This window comes from Corvus kubaryi, unplaced genomic scaffold (genome assembly GCF_017639235.1).
Source record: "Corvus kubaryi isolate FWS band 111438036 unplaced genomic scaffold, C.kubaryi_AGA036_p1.0 37391, whole genome shotgun sequence".
NCBI classification, from domain to species: domain Eukaryota; kingdom Metazoa; phylum Chordata; class Aves; order Passeriformes; family Corvidae; genus Corvus; species Corvus kubaryi.
This window is the reverse complement of record NW_024581130.1, coordinates 10,173,984-10,191,949: the sequence shown is the minus strand read 5'-3', so window position 1 is coordinate 10,191,949 and position 17,966 is coordinate 10,173,984. Positions and strand designations below refer to the sequence as shown.

General features: G+C 45.2%; 1 protein-coding gene across 1 annotated transcript in view; it reads right to left on the bottom strand.

Moving 5' to 3' along the window:
* Positions 1-16,979, bottom strand: part of ADAMTS5 (ADAM metallopeptidase with thrombospondin type 1 motif 5) — a 58,522-nt gene extending 41,543 nt beyond the window's left edge. The window contains exons 1-4 of the mRNA XM_042037897.1: positions 16,402-16,979; positions 15,951-16,074; positions 9,623-9,680; positions 901-1,132 (exon numbers count right to left, since the gene is read on the bottom strand). Of these exons, the coding sequence (XP_041893831.1) occupies positions 901-1,132; positions 9,623-9,680; positions 15,951-16,074; positions 16,402-16,497 (510 nt within the window). The 5' untranslated portion in view covers positions 16,498-16,979. The remainder of the gene's footprint in view (positions 1-900; positions 1,133-9,622; positions 9,681-15,950; positions 16,075-16,401) is intronic.
* Positions 16,980-17,966: the final 987 nt, after the last annotated feature.

The window sequence follows — 17,966 nt, the reverse complement described above, 5'->3', positions numbered from 1 at the left end:
AAAAAAAAAAAAAAAAAAAAAAAAAAAAAAAAAAAAAAAATCCCAAATCGCTGCTGCCGGGGAGGCAAAGTGAGGAGAGAGGAAAAGGAGGAGAGACGGCTCGGAGCCGGCAAGTAGAGAAGTTTGAGCACTTCCCACTCCTCTTCCACTTCTCTGCTGTAGTCACCGGATCATCACCAGCAGCTGCAGCAGGGGCAGGTCTGCTGCGACTCGGCACTTTCTCGGGGCTCCGGTGGCCTCCTTTCCTTCTTTTGCCCTCTTTTGTTTTGAAGAGAAGGAGGAGTAGGGGAGAGAAGAAATTCAGGCACCCAAAACCGCCTCGATCGTCTCCGGTGAGATGGTTAAAAAGAAAAAAAAAAAAAAAAAAAAAAAAAAAAAAGCCCAAGAAGCGGAAAATGTCCTGGATTTCTGTAAAAGCCCCCTCCCTGTATCTTTCCTGTTGTTGTTGTTATCCCCAGTCTGTCGATGTGAACAAGAGGAGAAGGGAGAGAAATGTGAAGATGAGAGGAGGTGGAACAATGAATTTATAGCGGAATGCCATCCTGCAATGGCAATTTCAACAATTCGTCACTGCAGGCTGCCTCTTAAAGGGAGAGCTTCAAAACCACCACTCCCACACTTCCTTCTCATTTAATCAGACAGAAGGAGAAACTTGAGGGGAGGCGGAAAGGGGGAGGGGGGGCGGCTTCGGGAGGAGGAGAAAACCAGCGAGAGTGAGCGGGAGAGAGGGAAGCAGGAGAGGAGAAGAGCCGGAGGAGGCCGGGAACGGGAAGAGAGGGACCGGCAGGAGAAAGATGTTCGTGTGTGTGTGTGAAAAACGCGAGGTTTGCCCCGAATCGCTGGGAGCCGCAGAGCCACGCGGGGCTCGGGATGTCCCCGGGCCGGCAGGGCTGTGCTTACCTCGCGTCCTGCCGGGGCTGCGGCTCGCAGTGCTCGGGGAGGAGGAGGAGGAGGAGGAGAGGTCCGTGCCTGGCTCCGGAGGCAGCGAGGGAGCGGCCGCGGCTCTGCCGGGCTGATGGAGCGGCGGGGGCAGCGGGGAGGGGGTCCCGCCGTGTCCCCGCTCGGCCCCGGCCCCTGCCCCGGGCAGCGCCGAACTTCCCGTCTTTGTCTGGGCAGCCGGTCTGCACCCAGCCTGTCATTAAGGGCCGGCAAGCTGTCATCCACTTGGGCGGACTGTGATTCCCCCGAGCCCCGGCAGCAGGGTGGGCGGGGAGGAGGTAATGCTTGCTCTGACCTTCGAGGTGACTTCGGACCCTTAGATCTCCCCCCCCGCTGTCACACAGACCCACTAACCCGGTCCACTCGTCTGCCACTCCCTGCTCGGGGCTCCGGCAGGGGCACCGCAGAGGGCAGGTGACTGCAGTCACCTTTGCACCTAAACATTGCCAATGGAGTGAGGGGAGATGGCAAACAGCTCATTCCCTGCCGAGTCATGGGCTGGAAGGGCTCTGGGAAGGTGAGAGCAACGGGGCTCCTGAGGATTCTGACTCATTTCCCCTTGCTGAGGTCCAGACCCCCCACTGAGAAACAAAAGTGTGTGTTTGTCCCATGTTTCCTCTCCACGTCCCAAGACAGTGCCAGGAACAGGTGTTCTCTGGCTGCAGGACTCCACAGGGCTGCAGGTCTCCAACCTCATCCTCACCTGCAAGCAGCAACTCAGCCTGACCACTCTGTCTGGAAGAGAAGGACGTGCACACCTGTAATGCTTGGCAGGGTCAGGATGGGGGCTGGGATGCACAGACCTGCCCCAGTAGCTTCCAGGGGTTGCTTTGTGAGTCCACCGCTTCTCTAAGGGACAGCTTAACTAAAGCCACAAAGGCTCCAAAAATTAATATTCCCATGTTAATGATTGCATTAACATAACCCTGAGGTTGTGCTTATGAAATAAGCACCGAAGTTTTGCAGGTGTTCATTCTTCTTTTTCCATTTTTCTGGAAATGGTGATACCTGCGAATTAAAGTTCATTTCTCAACCTCCTGGTGGTTTCTTTTTCTGCATTTCAGTGTTCTATCATCACCAAAAATTCTTGACTGGAGTCAGTAAGTTTCAAAATTAATAAGAGTTATATTTTAGGAAGGTCACGTTAACTTTTTTGGGCATTGGGCCAGGACTATTCAACATTTAAAAATTTAAACATTTTCTCAGTTACTTTAAACTTGTTATAAAGTTAAAAGACCAGAAAAAAAATTTAAAGGGAGAGAGAGAAGACATATTTTGATTGAAAAAAGAACCTGTGATTTTCTTGGATGGGTTTTACTTTTCCTTTGAGCCTAATGCATGTCTGCTCAGCACCAACAATATTTTTATTGACTTCACTGGGACCTGATCAAGCCCTGGATTTGCAAATATGTCTGGGTCCAAAATCCCAGATACCCCTGGGAGAGGTGCTAGAGATGAGATCTGGGATAAGGAATGTATTTTGGATAAGAACCTCAGCAAGTCTCATTAAAGAAGTGTTAGTTTGTCAATGAAAAGGCATATGGTGCACAAGAGGCCAGTGTAATGTTCTCCCAGGCTGCAGCCTAATTCCAACTGTCCAGCCATATAACCTTGGAAAAACAGGAATGCTTAGAAAGGCTGGTGATAATTAAATGGTGTGTCCCACTGCTCATCTCTGGAGTTGTCCTTGATTTCCCAAATGACAGAAGAAGTTGGCTGGGCTGCCCTGTTTCACTGAGCAAGGATCCAGGCTTTCCAGGAAGGTACAAATTAGTTTGTGCAAATTACCTCACAGATTAGGAAATCTGTCCTGTTTACATTTCAAAACTGCAATAACTCAGCACAGCAGTGCAATAATGGAAAGAGGGGCCAGTCATGCCTCGTGCAAGGAGAGGGAGCATCTTTTAGTCTGAGAGCCTGGAAGTGCAAGGATAAATCACTAGAATGAATCATCTCTTTCCTCACAGTTTTGCCCTCTTAGCCTCTTTTTACAGTTACAGCACTGCCTTTAAACAAGAAATCCTGTTAGCATGTCCCACGTTGTGGATGACACTAAATCCTTGTCAAACAGTTCTGACCTGGAAATTTCAAGGCTGACCTTCCCCAACTGAGAGATAGAGAGCCACAAATCCTCAATTAGCTTTGAGGCACAACACAAGTTTTGTACACTTTGGATCAAATTCAATCCCGATGAAAGACGACGCAATCCTCTGGAGTGTCTGTGAGCTACGAGCTGCTGTCATTACAGTTGTGTTCCACCCCCTGCGTTCAAATAAGTGCCTGGGTAGCAAGGCATTCCTGATCCTACAGTGTTTTAGCCACATAAGAAACTGCTCTGAGCATTATAAACACTCACATGAAGGAGTAGCTTGAGAGATGTGGAGATGCTGGCAAAGATGTTAATGATTTTATCCAGGTGTCCTTCCAATTCTTTATAAAAAGGTCCTGTTTTACATCACCTCTTTTTCAATTTTCAGGCACATTAGAAGGGGTAGAAAACCATAAATCCAAGGTCCTGTGTCTGCCTACAGCCCCCTGACAGTAGTCAAGGCCTAGCAGGGATGTCCCACCCAACACACCTGTCTTTCACCATGAATTTAACTCTTCCTTCCTGGAAATTAAAATACTTCTGTTCAGCTTTCATTGTTCTGGTGTTAGGGCTGTCTGGCATTTCTCTGTCATTGCACAGGGAGGATGGCAATTACTGTGGGAAGTAACATTTGTTCTGTAAAATTACAAGAAGGCCGAATCACACCCAAGAAATTTGCCCGCCCAACATGTTCTAAACACCAACAAGTCAGCATTTGATAGATCATGATCGACACAGGGCTACAGCTGGGAATGGACCCGGGCTTGGGTAAGATCCTATCCAAAAATCTACCTGTAGGAACACAATTCTTAACACAGGGCAGCTTTCTCCCTCCTGAGGGTCAAAAGCCTCTGTTCTGTTAACTTGATAGGAAATTTTATGATGATGATGATCAGAGGGATGGAGCAGCTCTGCTAATGAGGAGAGGCTGAGAAAACTGGGATTGTTCAGCCTGGAGAGAGAAGATTTTGGGGTGACCTAATGCAGCCTTCCAGTCCCTGAAGGGAACGTAGAGGAAAGATGGAGCAAGATTATTTATAAGAGCCTGTAATGACAAGACAAGGGGGAATTACTTCAAATCGAAAGAGAGTATGTTTAGATTAGATATTAGGAAAAAATTTATACTCTGAGAGTGGTGAGGCACTTGAGCAGGTTGCCCAGAGAAACTGTGGGTGCCTCATCCCTGGAAGCATCCAAGGCCATGGTTTCTTGGTCTTGCAGCAGTTTTAACAATGCAAACATTATGATTACAGTGCTCAAGGCTGCTCATTTTAAAGCTTCCCTACAGTGATGCACTAAAACCACTGAAGAAATTTATTTCTAAAGAGCTCATTATTAAATAAAATCCTCATTATAAGTAATTCTGCAAAGTACTCTTACAGATTAATATTTTAGGCTAGTGTCCTGGATATTCCAGCATTCAGAATAAGTTATACAGCCTTTAACCCCCACCCTAAGATGGCAACACAATCAATATTACCTCTTTTTTTGGACCATGTGTCTTTCTTTCTGTGGCTTGGATGCTGTGAAAACCCACTCAGATGGAGACCTCCTGGCAGCTGTTTTGAGTGACTCTATCTTGCTTGTTGATATTGAAATGGGTTTGTGGTTGACAAATAAGACAACACCACCATTATTGGTGCATCCTTCCTGCCAGTCTCACCAGATGTGTTGGGAGTTGAGTGCTCCTGGAGACTGAGGTAACTTCTGCATCCTTCTCCTCTTGCCTGTGGCAAAGGCAGCTCGCTGTGGGCTGCACCTTCTCCCATTTCCACAGTTGGCATTCCCTCCACACACAGCTGGCATTTCCAAGGAGTCCAGGACAAAGTTTTTACAGGCCTGTAGTGGTTTATTTAAAGGTCAAGTAACATCTACCTCAGAAAAACAATCAGGAAATATTTTCACAAGCAAGACACAGGCTGGTGCTCCTCAGTTTCTTGGATGCCATTAGCCAGGTTGTGCCCCTCACAAGCCACCCCTGCATTTGGCCACCACCCATAGCTGTTGTAACTGGCCAGGCTCTTCAGTTTAAACAAAACCATGAACTTAAAGCTGTCACATTTGGTGAGGAATGCAAATGTTTTTGGTGTGAACACTGTGGCTCTAAGGCAAAATGTTTTACTTGCTTCTTTATGGTCAACAACATCTTCAAGGGAGCAAAGGAGACGCCTTTGGCTTGGGGTTTGTGTTTTTGTAAGTGGCATGTGCAAGCAGTTGATCAAGGGTATCACAGTTCAAGCAGGCTGAAAATTTTACATTTAACACCAGCTTCATTTTTCTGTCAGAGCTGAGGAGGCGGCCCTGAGGGGTGTGGAGTTAAGTGGGTTGGGCACTTCTAAAATACCGCATTGTTTTACTGTAACAACACAAGAATATTATGCGTTTGTGGGTACCGTATCAAATTAAAATAGGAAACTGCCCGAGGCCTGGCTAGAAATCAGATTGTTGAGGTATCAGCTCATGGAGGAGGAAAAGAGATTTCTGCAAGATTAATCACATATAAAAATATATCACGTAATAAAAGTACACCTCTTACAGGTATCCAGGGGAGGGGTGAGCTGACTGATAAAAGAAGCAATGAGATTGTCCAGTTAAGAGGAAAAGGAGGTGTAAATGACAAATTGTATTTCTTACATTTTCAGGCATTAACCTGGAGAATAGACTGGAATGGGGTCCTCACCTTCCAACAACTGCTGCAAGAAATGGACTCATATAAGCCGTAACACAAGTGAATAATTGTGACCATTGAACCTACCATGAATTTTGTTTAAAAACACATGTCGGGTGGAGGCAGTGCTCTGCAGGAAGTATCACATGTTAGTAGAATAAGCATCAGACCCTTCTCCTTTTTTGTTTTCTGAACAGCAGCAAGATAATCAGAGGAAGGGTAAAATGTTAAAATTTCCTTGTAAAAAGATGACACTTGTTATAAAAATACATTTTAAGGGTGCAAGATATGCATGTGATGTATTCTACAGCTGTTCCTTCAGAGGAGTAGAAGGCCTGAAAAACTCTCGAGTGTAGTTTATATGAGGAGCAGCAGACATTTAATTAATCTCAGCCCTAGAATTTTACAGCCAATATGTGGTCTCTGAACATCTCTGCTCTAGTTAGCAGAACATCTGTAGTAGAAAAACAGAGCTCAAATAAATCTGCATTCTCTTGCACCCCTCCAAACCTTACCACTTTTTGTCATTATTTCTTTAAATATTTTTCCAAAGATTTGAATGTTCAGCTTCTCCCTGTCCTCCCAGCCCTTCTTTTGCACACAGCCTGGATATAGATCCTATATTCTGAAATAGCTAGGTCTGAAATTCTGGGGCAATGATAATAAAAGAAATACCTCAAATGTTCTTTTTCTTTTCTTTCTTTTCTTTTTCAGTCAAGTTCTCAGTTGCTGCAAATTGGGACGGTTCCACGTGGGCAAATTGTTAGAGGCATAGCTTTATGAATTTACACATCTATAAATGATATTCCAGTGCTGGAGGTGGAATATCTTTTTCCACGTCATCTGAGGCATAAACCAGAAAATGTACTTCCCTAGACTTCAAAGTCGAAACTGTAAGAGTGATTAAAGAGAAATTTAAAACAAACATTGGCTTGCCAGATCTCACCTGGCATTAATACACACGCTCCACCACTTCAGAGATCGAGTTCTGGTTGCCGTGTGCACAGATTTTTCCATCTCAGTCCTGGTTGCCCTGAAACTGGGGGAGGAAGGACTTTGCAGGTCCTGTGAGGAAGGAGGGAATGCTCTCAGGTGGCACCACTGCCTGGCCCAGAGCTTCTTCTGGCTTGTCCTCACTCCAAAGAGGAATTTTTGTCATGAAAGGGAAAGGTAGAGAACCTACAGCTTGCTCTCCCAACATTAATCCCAAAGTTGGATAATTTTGAGAGCTCTTGCTGTCTAAGAGGGCGTGTAGGTGCTCCCAGGGTGCTTTTAGGGTAGGATCATGAACCTGCTTTTGGATTCTCCTGTTATCTCCTGACTGTGCTTTGGTTTGCACCAGGGAGGGGTCACGGAGGATTCCTTTGGGATGAAACTAAACCAGAAATATGATCCCATGGGCACACAGGGCACAGGAAGAGATAGAGCTAGACCAAATAAATCCACCTAGAGATGGATGCACGTCCTGAGCCAACTGTTCACGTCCACATCTCCCACCTAGCTGCTTTCCTTCCTAGAGCAGCCAGTCCTGCTAGTTTTGAGAAACATCAGGACACAAACAGGCTGCCGTGTCAGCTGAGCCCTATGCAACCTTCCTTTTTAAAGGTTTTAGACACTGTGCAGGCTGAGATGTTGCATCTGTAAGACACGGATGCAGATTTTGGGATATATTTTCCTGTCCTTAGCAGTGGAAAGCTTCAATTTAATGATTAGCAGACATGTTAATGATCAGCACATACATTTTAATGTTTAGCACCTACCTTGCAGAGCACTCACTTCCCTCAGAAGGGCTGGGAGGTCCGTGTGACATTTAAATGCTATTTTAGTCTTATTTTAAGGGCTGAAACGGGTCTCAAATGATGCATTAGGCTCAGGCTGGCCTTGGGCGTAAGGGCGCGATTCACCCCGAAAGAAGAGCCCAAACACCAGTCTCATCACAGCTGCAATATTCATTTCTGGAAGGCGCCCAGCAGGTCTTATCCAAGCCACTACAGACAGGCAGTTTGAGTTTTTCCAGTTCCTAATGATTACACAGTATCCTGGAGTCAGTTGGACAACTTCCACTGAGAGTGAAACTCCTTGTATTTAATATCCCCCGAAAATAAAAGTGGCATAAGAGAAGGGCCTCAGTCTTTTTCTTCTTTTATTGCTGCTGTTGAAAAGGTTTAGCCCACAGGGATTGGAGCACTGGGCAAAAATACAAAATATGCAGTACATCCTGTTACACCAAAGCAGGCAGATCCTCTCCCGTAACAACCAGACCGGTACAATGGGAGACTTTGTCTGGTTTTCCTGACCATGCAGCCTGCATGGGCTGTCATTAGGGTTTCCATTTCAGGAAGTTAAATGGTGGAAATTGATAAATATCACGATTCCTTTTTCACCATTGTTCCGGGAGGGTGTGTGCTCGAAAGGGATGGGGGAGTTCTATTACCTGATACTGCAACGGGCCACAGGAAATTATTTCCCTCTTTGCTGGACACCCAGAATATCATCAGATATGGCTCTTGGAAATCTTCAGCAGCCATGATACAAAGAAATTTATAAATAAATAAATAAATAAATAAATGCAGCGTTTAACAGATATAATAGATGGGCAGAGCAGAGAACAGCTTGATCTTGAGTTGATGTGAACAACTGTCCTTTCAAAATCCATCTATCCCGACCTTCAGTAGGAGAAAAACCAGAGCAGGTCCCCTAGACAAAAACACCCTTCCACTCTACATCATGCTATAACATCTCTTGTGGCCTGGAATGGATTTGCAAAGCAGTACCAAAACACCCAGCCCACCTTTCAGGGCATTGGAACAGAGCAAGAAACTTCCCAACCAACCCAAACTTTTGCTCTCCCATGTTGTCTGAGTTGCAGAGATTTCGTCATAGCCTCAGGGCTGTTATCCAAGTCACCTACTCTCTCTCAGAACACTTCTGCTTCTCTGCTGCCTTGCCTGCAATATTTTCAGATTTTTTTTCTCCCCTTGGAACATTTTGAAATGTTCATGTCATGGTCTAGATCATAACCACACCGGGCAACCTTATTTCCTTCCTGATGTTTACTGGGGTTTATATGCTCCAGTATGAACTGACAAATGTGTGTACTCAAGCCCTTGCCAGTGAACAGCACGACTTTCCATGCTTCATAAAAACTCACCCATCCCCGGTGTAGCAGAACCATTCTCCTCTGCTCAGAGCAGGAGTTCACCACTTCCAAACACAGAAACCATATGGTGACATGTTTTAAGAGAAAACATAACCAAGCAATGTCCCACCCATGACCTTTCCCAACAAAAACCTCCCCTTTCCATGCTGGAACTCCATTCAGGACAGGCACCTGGTGCCCCACAAGGTGCCAGCTGCTGTTGTGTGAGGAAGATGAGTGTTGGCACTATGTTTTTGCCATGTGTTCACACCCAAAACACTCAGCTTGACCCATTTGACTCATTAAAATTTGGTATTTTCAGGGAAGAAAATGAGAGCTTTTGTAAAGGTGTTCCAATGCTTATTAACCTTAAAAAGTGGCATCTAACTCCTAATCTGGATCCCTTTAGCTGCAGTGCCCAGACATCACACCTTATTAAACATTTTCCTGCCAGTCTGAAGAGTCTGCTACTTCTTTTTCCTAGTCAGTCAAATTATAGATAATAGCTCGTCACTCTGGCCCTTCCCTTGAGAGGCTTAAGCACACTAAGGACCTTGTGCGTATGCAGAGAACAATTTTTCAATATTCCAGTCCATGACTTGGCCTCCTTCAGCTAATCAAAAATATCTCTAAGCTGTGGATATTGCTGCTGGACAAAGCTGTGCTGCAACTTGACTTCCATAACTCTGTTGGGCAGAGACCACACCAGGAACTCATTACCAAGATGATCAGAGGGCTGGAGCAGCTCTGCTGGGAGGAAAGGCTGGGAGAGGTGGGATTGTTCAGCCTGGAGAAGAAAAGCTTTGGAGTGACTTCAGTGTGGCCTTCCAGGACCTGAAGGGAGCCTACAAGAAAGATGGAGAGAGACTCTTTACAAGGGCCAGGAGTGACAGGACAAGGGGGAATGGCTTCAAACTGACAGAGAGTAGGTTTAGAGTGAATATCAGGAAGAAATTCTTCCCTGTGAGGGTGGGGAGGCCCTGGCACAGGTTGCTCAGAGAAGCTGTGGCTGCCCCATCCTTGGAAGTGTCCAAGGCCAGGTTGGATGAAGCTATGAGCAACCTGGGATAGTGAAAGGTGTCCCTATCCACAACAGTGGGGTTGGAACAGATGATCTTTAAGGTCCCTTCCAACCAAGGTTATTTTATGACTCCATGATTCTCTATTTGCAGGCCGCTGATAAAATTATTAAACTGTGTAGTGCTAAGATTTGTGTATTTTGGTATAGAGCAGGAAAGCCTTGCTTGATACTGTCTCTTTACCTTCACACATTGAGGTCTCTCAATTTCCAATCTAGTCACTGTTTGCTGTTTTCTACACCTCAGCAAATCCACATGCACAACATTGAGCAACCACAGTATAATGAGGATGAATAACAGTTCTTGGTTGTACAGTCACTTCCTCCCTATCCCCTGCGTGCTGTGACGTTTGCCTTCCAGCCCCAGGGCTGCTGTGTAGGACGTGGCTGTTGGGGTCCCTCAGAGTGAAGTCAGGCTTCCTGAGTGCCACTGACAAAGACATGACCTCACTCCAGCCCTGTTTTGGCTGCTTGGACACGTTTCTACTTATAGGGCTTAGGTAGCACCTCCCTCCTGCACTTCACAGAGACATAAACACCCCCTGTCCTTTCCTGCTTGTATCTTCTGAAGAGCTCATTTTGGTAAATTCTAATTGCAGGGGATTTTTTGTCTTACTTAGAACAGTCTGTCTGCAGTTTGGTGTAGATGAGGTCAGACCAATTTTGTAGGAAAGAGCATTATAGCAGTCTTGCTTTCTCACTCCCCCATCAGCGGGATCAGGAGAGAATTGGAAGGGTAAAAGCTGGAAAACTCGTGGGTTGAGATTAAGACAATTCAATGGGGAAAGGAAAACCCACACACAAGCAAAGCAAAACAAGGAATTAACTGACTTTTTCCCATGGGCAGGTGCTCAGCATCCCCAGGAGAGCAGGGATCCCCATCACATGTAATGGTGACTTGGGAAGACAAACCCCATCACTCCGAATGTTCCCTCTTCCTCCATCTTCCCCCTACTTTATATCCTGAGCAGGATGTCACAGGGTCTGGGATATCCCTGTGGTCAGTTGGGGTCACCTGTCCTGGCTGTGTCCCCCTGCACCCCCAATCTCTTCCCCAGGAGCATGAAAAGCAGGAAAGGCCTTGGCTCTGTGTGAGCCCTGCTCAGCAATAACAAAAACATCTCTGTATTATCAACCCTGTGCTCAGCACAACCCCAGAACTCAGCCCCACACCAGCCACTGGGAAGAAAATTAACCACCCCAGCTGGAACCAGCACAAGGAGAAAACATTTGGTGGCTGAGGAAAATCTGCAAGTCCTTGACAAAAAGCCTCACTGCACATCACTGTGCACAAGCTGTACTTGTCCTTGGAAGCAAACCCTGACTGAGGCACAGTATGTTACTGGTTTTGTTTTGGTTTTGGTGGTTTTTTTGACCTGTGTGTTCTTTTACAGTGATATGGAGTAGTCCCCATTCTAAATAGTCAAGGAATGCTGCAAGAATGCAGCCTTCATGCACATATGGAAATGAATGACTGCACGACATGCAAGGCCCATCAGACTGTCTGCTGTCTGCAGTGTAACCCCTGTGGCCCTCTCTCCTCCCTCATTTGCCTAACCCTGTTTTAACAAGCACCTGGAATGGTTCAGCTGTGATGTTCCTGCTGTTCCTGCTCTGCAGGCCCAGAGGACTCCCTCACATACTTCTCTTGACACAGTGACTCGTGTGGGGCAGAGGCAGAATTCCAAAACAAAGCCGGCAGATGCTGTGGGTCCATGAAAGCCACATGAAGTTGGAGCTCTGATGGTTTTCATTATGTTGTGGTGTGAGTGCCCTGCGTTCACATGGCCTGGTGGATTTTAGCAGTGCCCTTAGTTTGAGTTTCAGGCTCTTTCTGCAGATTTGAGGGCACTCTGTGTGCATGTAATGGGGGGGGGGATTTTATTTTATTTTTTAATGTTGGCAAGCGAAACACTCTTTTTCTCCAGCCTCTTTACTTGCACTTTGCTGTGCTACCAGGAAAACACTGGGAGAGTTATTGGTCAATGCCTCTTAGAGTAAAAGTTAGTAATGTTTCCCAGTAGTAAATGTTGTGGGAAAGACATGAATTCCTTTCAAGCTCTGAATCAGATTCTTTTTTTCCCTTCAAACCACCGCTCAGATCTGAGGAATTCCGAAAAGAAAGGTTTTCATACTGAACCCAGAACTCTCTGTATTGTTCATGGGACTGTCAAGGTGCTGTTTTTACAAGGTGTGATTCAGAGAGCCCAGCCACCCACACGGCAACTGCAACCACAAGAGGCAACACTTCAGAGCATCCTATCTGAGAATCCATCTAGAGGACATTTCAGACAGACCTGAGGCTCCTCTGCTCGTGCTTGGAACTGTCTGGACACGAGCCAGCTCTCATTTAGAAGTCCTGCAGACATGTTAGCTCAGTTCTGTGTTTGAGCTAATATCAAAGCCCTTGCAATCATCTGCCTTGAGATGATGCCTTGTAGGTAAAGCTCAGTCCTCAGGTGATCCGGGGTTTTGTTGCCTCCGTGGATGTCAGAGGAATTTCGCCTCAGAATAAAAGCACTCGGGGGAGGAGGTGTTTTTCTGCTTTCTGTTATGCCATAACCATTGCTCTGGCCCAGCAGAATTTTCTACAGAGCCTACAGCTGGTTTCAGGGAGCCTCTTTGGACCCTGTTGAACACAAAGCAGGTTTTTAACAACCTCCACCAGCCTTCTCTGCCTTGCTTTGCACCCTCTCAGGCCTGGCCAAAATCTAGCCCTTAGCCAAAGCCTGTAGGACTCCTTTCCTATTGCATGTACTTTGCAGATAAAAGAATAACTTGAATCAGAAGAAAACCAGGCAGAACCCCCCGCCTGCAGTCACGTGTCACACCCAAAGCAGTACCAAGGGTTCTTGGCTCTTGGTCTCAGCAGACAACAAGTTTGCACCTGGAAAATTTTGGAAGCAAAATCTTTTCAGGAAAAAGGCATCTGGCCCAAAACGTAGTATGGATTCCTTTGTTTAGTTTAGCTGAATCCCACGGTTTTGCATTTTCATCCCTCAATCCTCCCTACCAGAGGAACAAATCTCTGGTAATTTGAACACATGTATGCTCTGCACTGACTCCCGACTCTGGTAACTTGTTCCATATTCTCAGCACCATTTGCATTAAACAGTTCTGCCACGTTTCCCCTGTGCTCCAAGTGCAGAGAAACAGATGGGCAAACAAAGCAAGGAACGGCCCTGCCTCGCTGCACCTGAATTTTAGTTTGAAATCTATGCAAACTTGGGGACTAATTAGGTCATTTTAAAATAAGGGAAATTCCTGAAAAATGTTTCTTTTTTTCTACTTCTTCAAACGAAATGAAATGTGAAACCACTCCAGATTACAGCATGTAAATTGATGTGGAGATAAGATTTGTTTTGTTTGAGACTCAGAAAGATACTTTAGGTAAAGCTCCTTGTTGTTGGCAGTCTACTTTCTTTGCTGAAACAGGATTTAAAGTCATAATTTACCAGCTTTTTTTCACAACACTTTGATGGGAGTAGGAGGAAGGTGGTAGTGGGAAATATTTCCATGAGAGGTTTGCTGAATGGTTATGAAAATGTTGTTGGATTTAAAGCCCTGTGCAGGACAACCTCTCTGCTTGGTTTTTTTCTAAAAATCAGACCCATGGTTGACTGTGTCTTTCACAACAGGTTGATAATGCCTGTACCTTTGCAAAAAAACACTCAAAAATGAATGTAGAAAGAATGAAACCTCTCTTCTGTTAAAGAATGCTGTCCCAAAGGCTGTTAGGCAGTGTTTTAATCTGAGACAATTGGTATTTTACTGACTCAGGCAGCAGTGCTTAATGATTGTTAGCAGTATTTAGTGACTGTGAATGTTCAACCTGTATTTGCTTTGCTTTCTGTTTTGTCTCTGACTCCCTTCACTAAAGGCTGAAAAGCTCCTGAAAAGATGGGAAATAGTTTTGCAAAATCTTTGCTAAAAGGCTGGGAGATCTTTGTGATGTTGAGTGTGTTTGTTACCTGCCCTTTCCAGCTTTTCTGCCTCCAGGAGCAAGAATGAGATGGAACCTGCTGATTGTTGGAAAGCCCCACACCAACTGCTGAACGTTAACTTCACAAAATAAATAAATTGCCTTCAGCTTAATGTCTACCCTAGTGATTTCGTGGGGGTTTTTTTGTTTGTTTAGTTGGTTGGTTTGGGTTTTTTTTTAAGGGCTGGAACTTTTTCTTGCTTTTTAGCATAACAGCAATAAAAGTCCCTCAGTTAAAAATAAATACAGATTTGGTACCCGAATTGCTACTTAGATAAATTTAAAAGACTGAAACTCTTGATGAGAGGTTTTCTGGAAACCAGACAGCAAGCTGAAGCCACACAGCAGAGTGGTCTTGAAATGTTCAGTGCCTCTCATATGTACATAAAAATCAGGTTTTCTGTTCTTTTGGTTTGGTTTTTGGGCTTATTCGGGATGAGTTGGACATGGCAGATCCTTATCCAACTGTCTTAAGCATCCATACTTGCGGGGAGCTGGAGCTGGAGCACCTACAAATGACCTGCAAGTCTTGGGAAATGGCAGCAGAACCATCCCCACAGGTTCCCACAGTTGCATTCCAGAGAAGTGCCTGAGGCTGTCCCGGAAATCCTAAATACCGTTGAAAGTCACTGACAAATGGCTGTGGAGTTTTGTAAAACCCCCCAAATAATTTAGGAATAGGTTTAGTAATCCCCTGAAATTGCATGCTTTGGAAAATCCCAGCAATGTGGATTTACCATTACAAATGAGAGACAACTGTGGAAAATCTGTGAAAAGGAAAGTCTTTTTCGTTGTCCTGGAAGATCTCAGCTATCACATTTTATCTTCTGCTGCATCTCCACCTCAATTTGTTCTGAAATCTTGGAACAAAAGAGCACTTTGGTGCCCAAGCCATTCAAGAACAGTTTCCTTACAGATGAAATGACGTGTCTGAAAGCATCTTGAACCTCTTAATATTATTGCTGGGACACTGAAAAGGTTCTCTTTCATGTATTTGATATTAGGACAGTGCTGACAGATCCACAGCCTCACCTAATAACAGTGCTTCAAGAAGTGAGATTTCACTAACCATTCATCCTACATGACGCAATTTTATTTTTATCATTCTGTTTGCCTAAACAAAAGCAAACTTGCCTAATTTTTCCTGTACTGCTGTTAGCTGTACAAACATTTACTGACTCACCTAAGCCAGGGTTTCCACTCAAACAGTTTTTACCCAGCTGAATGAGGTAATTTAAATGGTCATTTACAACTAAAAAGAATTTTCTCGTACATCAAAACATAAGTTTTACTTTTGGTGGAAGGGAGGGTAATTTGCTACAATCAGTCTTGAGCTAGGCTTTATTTTATACTGCAGTAAATGTTGCTACCCATCAACTCCAACCAATTAAAATGGCATGGGTGTATGAGCAGCCTGTCCACAACTTCATTCTGCTGCTTTTGTTCAGGGGAAAAGAATGAGTAAAACGTCTCCAAAGGGTATTTTATCGAGGCTGACACTGCAAAATGAGCACTGTGAGGGTTTTGTTTGTTTTGCTGGAGGTGTGGAGTTGTATCCAGGTTCCCAAATGATGGAAAAATTCAATCTCCTCTGTTGAAAGATTCACAGGGTGCAGCAGTCTTTGAACCACAAGCAACCAGGGAAGTGGAGGTACAGGAGGAAGGAGTGAGGGAAGCACTCACTGTGCAGGCTGCCTGAGAGGCCATGAGCAAAAGGGACCATCATCTTTTTGCAAGGATTCTTTTCTCCTCTTCCCTCATTTTAGTTTTTCTTTAAAGAAATAGGATAAAAAGGTATTAGTCCCAGCTTTTTTAGAAGGAAGCCAGCACTAAATCTTGCCTCCTTCTAGGCTCTGCTTTCTATTTTGGTGATGTGAGTAATGGGATCTGAATGCCCATGGGCCCACTATTTATTCTGATCTTCTTTCCTATTTTTCCTCTACATTTTTAGTTTAAATGCAGTCCTGATTGTCTGTTTCTAAGACCTTGATTAATGGGAGCAGCCCACATCCTTAGCAAAGCCAGGAATGCCTCTGTGACACTCTCCAAGCTTACCCCAGGTAGGATATCCCCTGAACTGCAGTGGAGTCAGCCAGCTGCCCTCGGTGGTTTGGAGCTCAGACCCAAGGTGTGTGGTGGAATGTGCAGGAGAAATCTGGATCAAATTCCTCTTCGGCGTCTGTTTTATAGAGGAAGGAATTGGTTACTGGGGCTTCCCAGCCCAGGTCTCAGTGCTCAAGCATATCATCAGCCAAAAAGGGAAGAGTTATGAAGAGCCTCTGACTGCTGTTTTCAAAAGAAATGCCTTTCTCAGGCCTCTGCACTGGAAGCATCTGTTCTTATTTATGCAGTTTTTCATATACAAGAGGATATCATACATATTCATTCTGGAGAGATTATTCCTGATTGAAAAAAAAACCAAACCAAAATCCAACCCAAACCAATCAAACCTACAGCCCTCCCCCCACCCCCTGCAACTTTTGAAAGGAAAATAAAAATCTCATACCTTGAAAATGTCTCCAAAGAAGGTGAGTCTGGCTCCTAGGTGAGATGTTTTCACCCAGGCTGGCCCTGCTTCAGCAAAGCACTCAAGTGCATCCATAAGCCCTGTTCACTCCAGTGGGAAGCCTGGATTTTGACTGGATTCTGTGGAACAGCTGTCAAACAAACTCGTGGTGCATCCTCGCCCTCAATGGTGCAGGAATGAACCTGATTAAAGCTGTTCGGAGAGTCCACTGGAGAAAGCCAAGTGCTCTGTACAACAACAACAACAACTTTTATTGATCCCATAAAACTCAGGAACACTCCTCTTAGCCAGGCACCTATTTTTGCCTGCTATTTACAGAAAATGAACCCTGTTATTCACACATCTAAAGCCAAAGAGTGCTCTTGCAATAAGTCCCAGCACTTAAAGTACTCCATGAAAGAAACATCAGCGCTCTCCCCACTTGTGCAGCTACAGAAAATGCCTCTCTCCTTTGGAGCGAGATAAGAGTGATTCATGGTGATGGAGAGAGGAGAATTTATCCTGATGATTCAGGGAGCTCTGTAACCAATCTAGCTCCCTAATAGCTGAGTGGGAAATGAGCAATTGAACCATGTACCAGTGGGATCCTGGGCTGCAGGGGGAAGGGTGTGGCCAGCAGGCTGACGGAGACGATCCTCCCCTCTTCTCTGCGAACTGCTGTGTCCAGTTCTGGCTCCCTGGTTCAAGAAAGACAAGGAATTACTGGGGCAGGTCCAGCTGAGGTCAGTGGAGATAATGAAGGGCCTGGAGCATCTCCCTTATGAGGAAAGGCTGAGGGAGCTGGGGCTGTTCAGCCTCGAGAGGAGACAATCAAGAGATCAGACAGATCCAGTGGTGCCCAGAGACAGGGCAAGGGGCAGAAGGCACATCCTGAAACACAACAAGTTTGTTAGGAGGAAAATAGGAGGAAAATCTTCCTTACAGTGAGGGTAACAGAGCACTTGGAACAGGCTGCCCAGAGAGATTGGAGTCTGCTCCTCTGGGGATATTCCAAAGCTGCCTGGATCCTGCGTAACCTGCTCTGGGTGAACCTCCTTTAGCAGGGGAGTTGGGGGATGATCTCCAGTGTTCTGTGATTCTGTGAATCACTGCAGGTTTTAAAGCTAGGCTGCTCTTTGGGCAGTATTCAGACACGTGTGATTTCCAAATTGGCACTACGGAGACAAACATGGCTTTATTAGGGAGTGACACAGGATGGTGGAGAGAAAAAGGATGAAGAAGAGAAGCCCAGTTCTAGTATGCCACCCACTTAATCCACAATTATTGCCTGTATACTCCTATTTATTCATGACTAGCTCAGCTGTTTCATTGCTCCTGTCCCAGTTGTCTTGTTCCTTGCCCTGACAGATTCCAGCTGAAATCAGACCCTAGAGGAAATGAATTGGGTTTATGCCTGTGTAGAAGGGTTGCTCAAGCAGGATATCTGTTTATTAAAGCACAGTCTGGCAATTCTCATAGGGTGTCTAAAACTTGTAAACTTTTAATACAAAAGGAAATTCAAAATGCAATCAAGAATACAATGGGGTTTGCAGGTTCATGGAGTT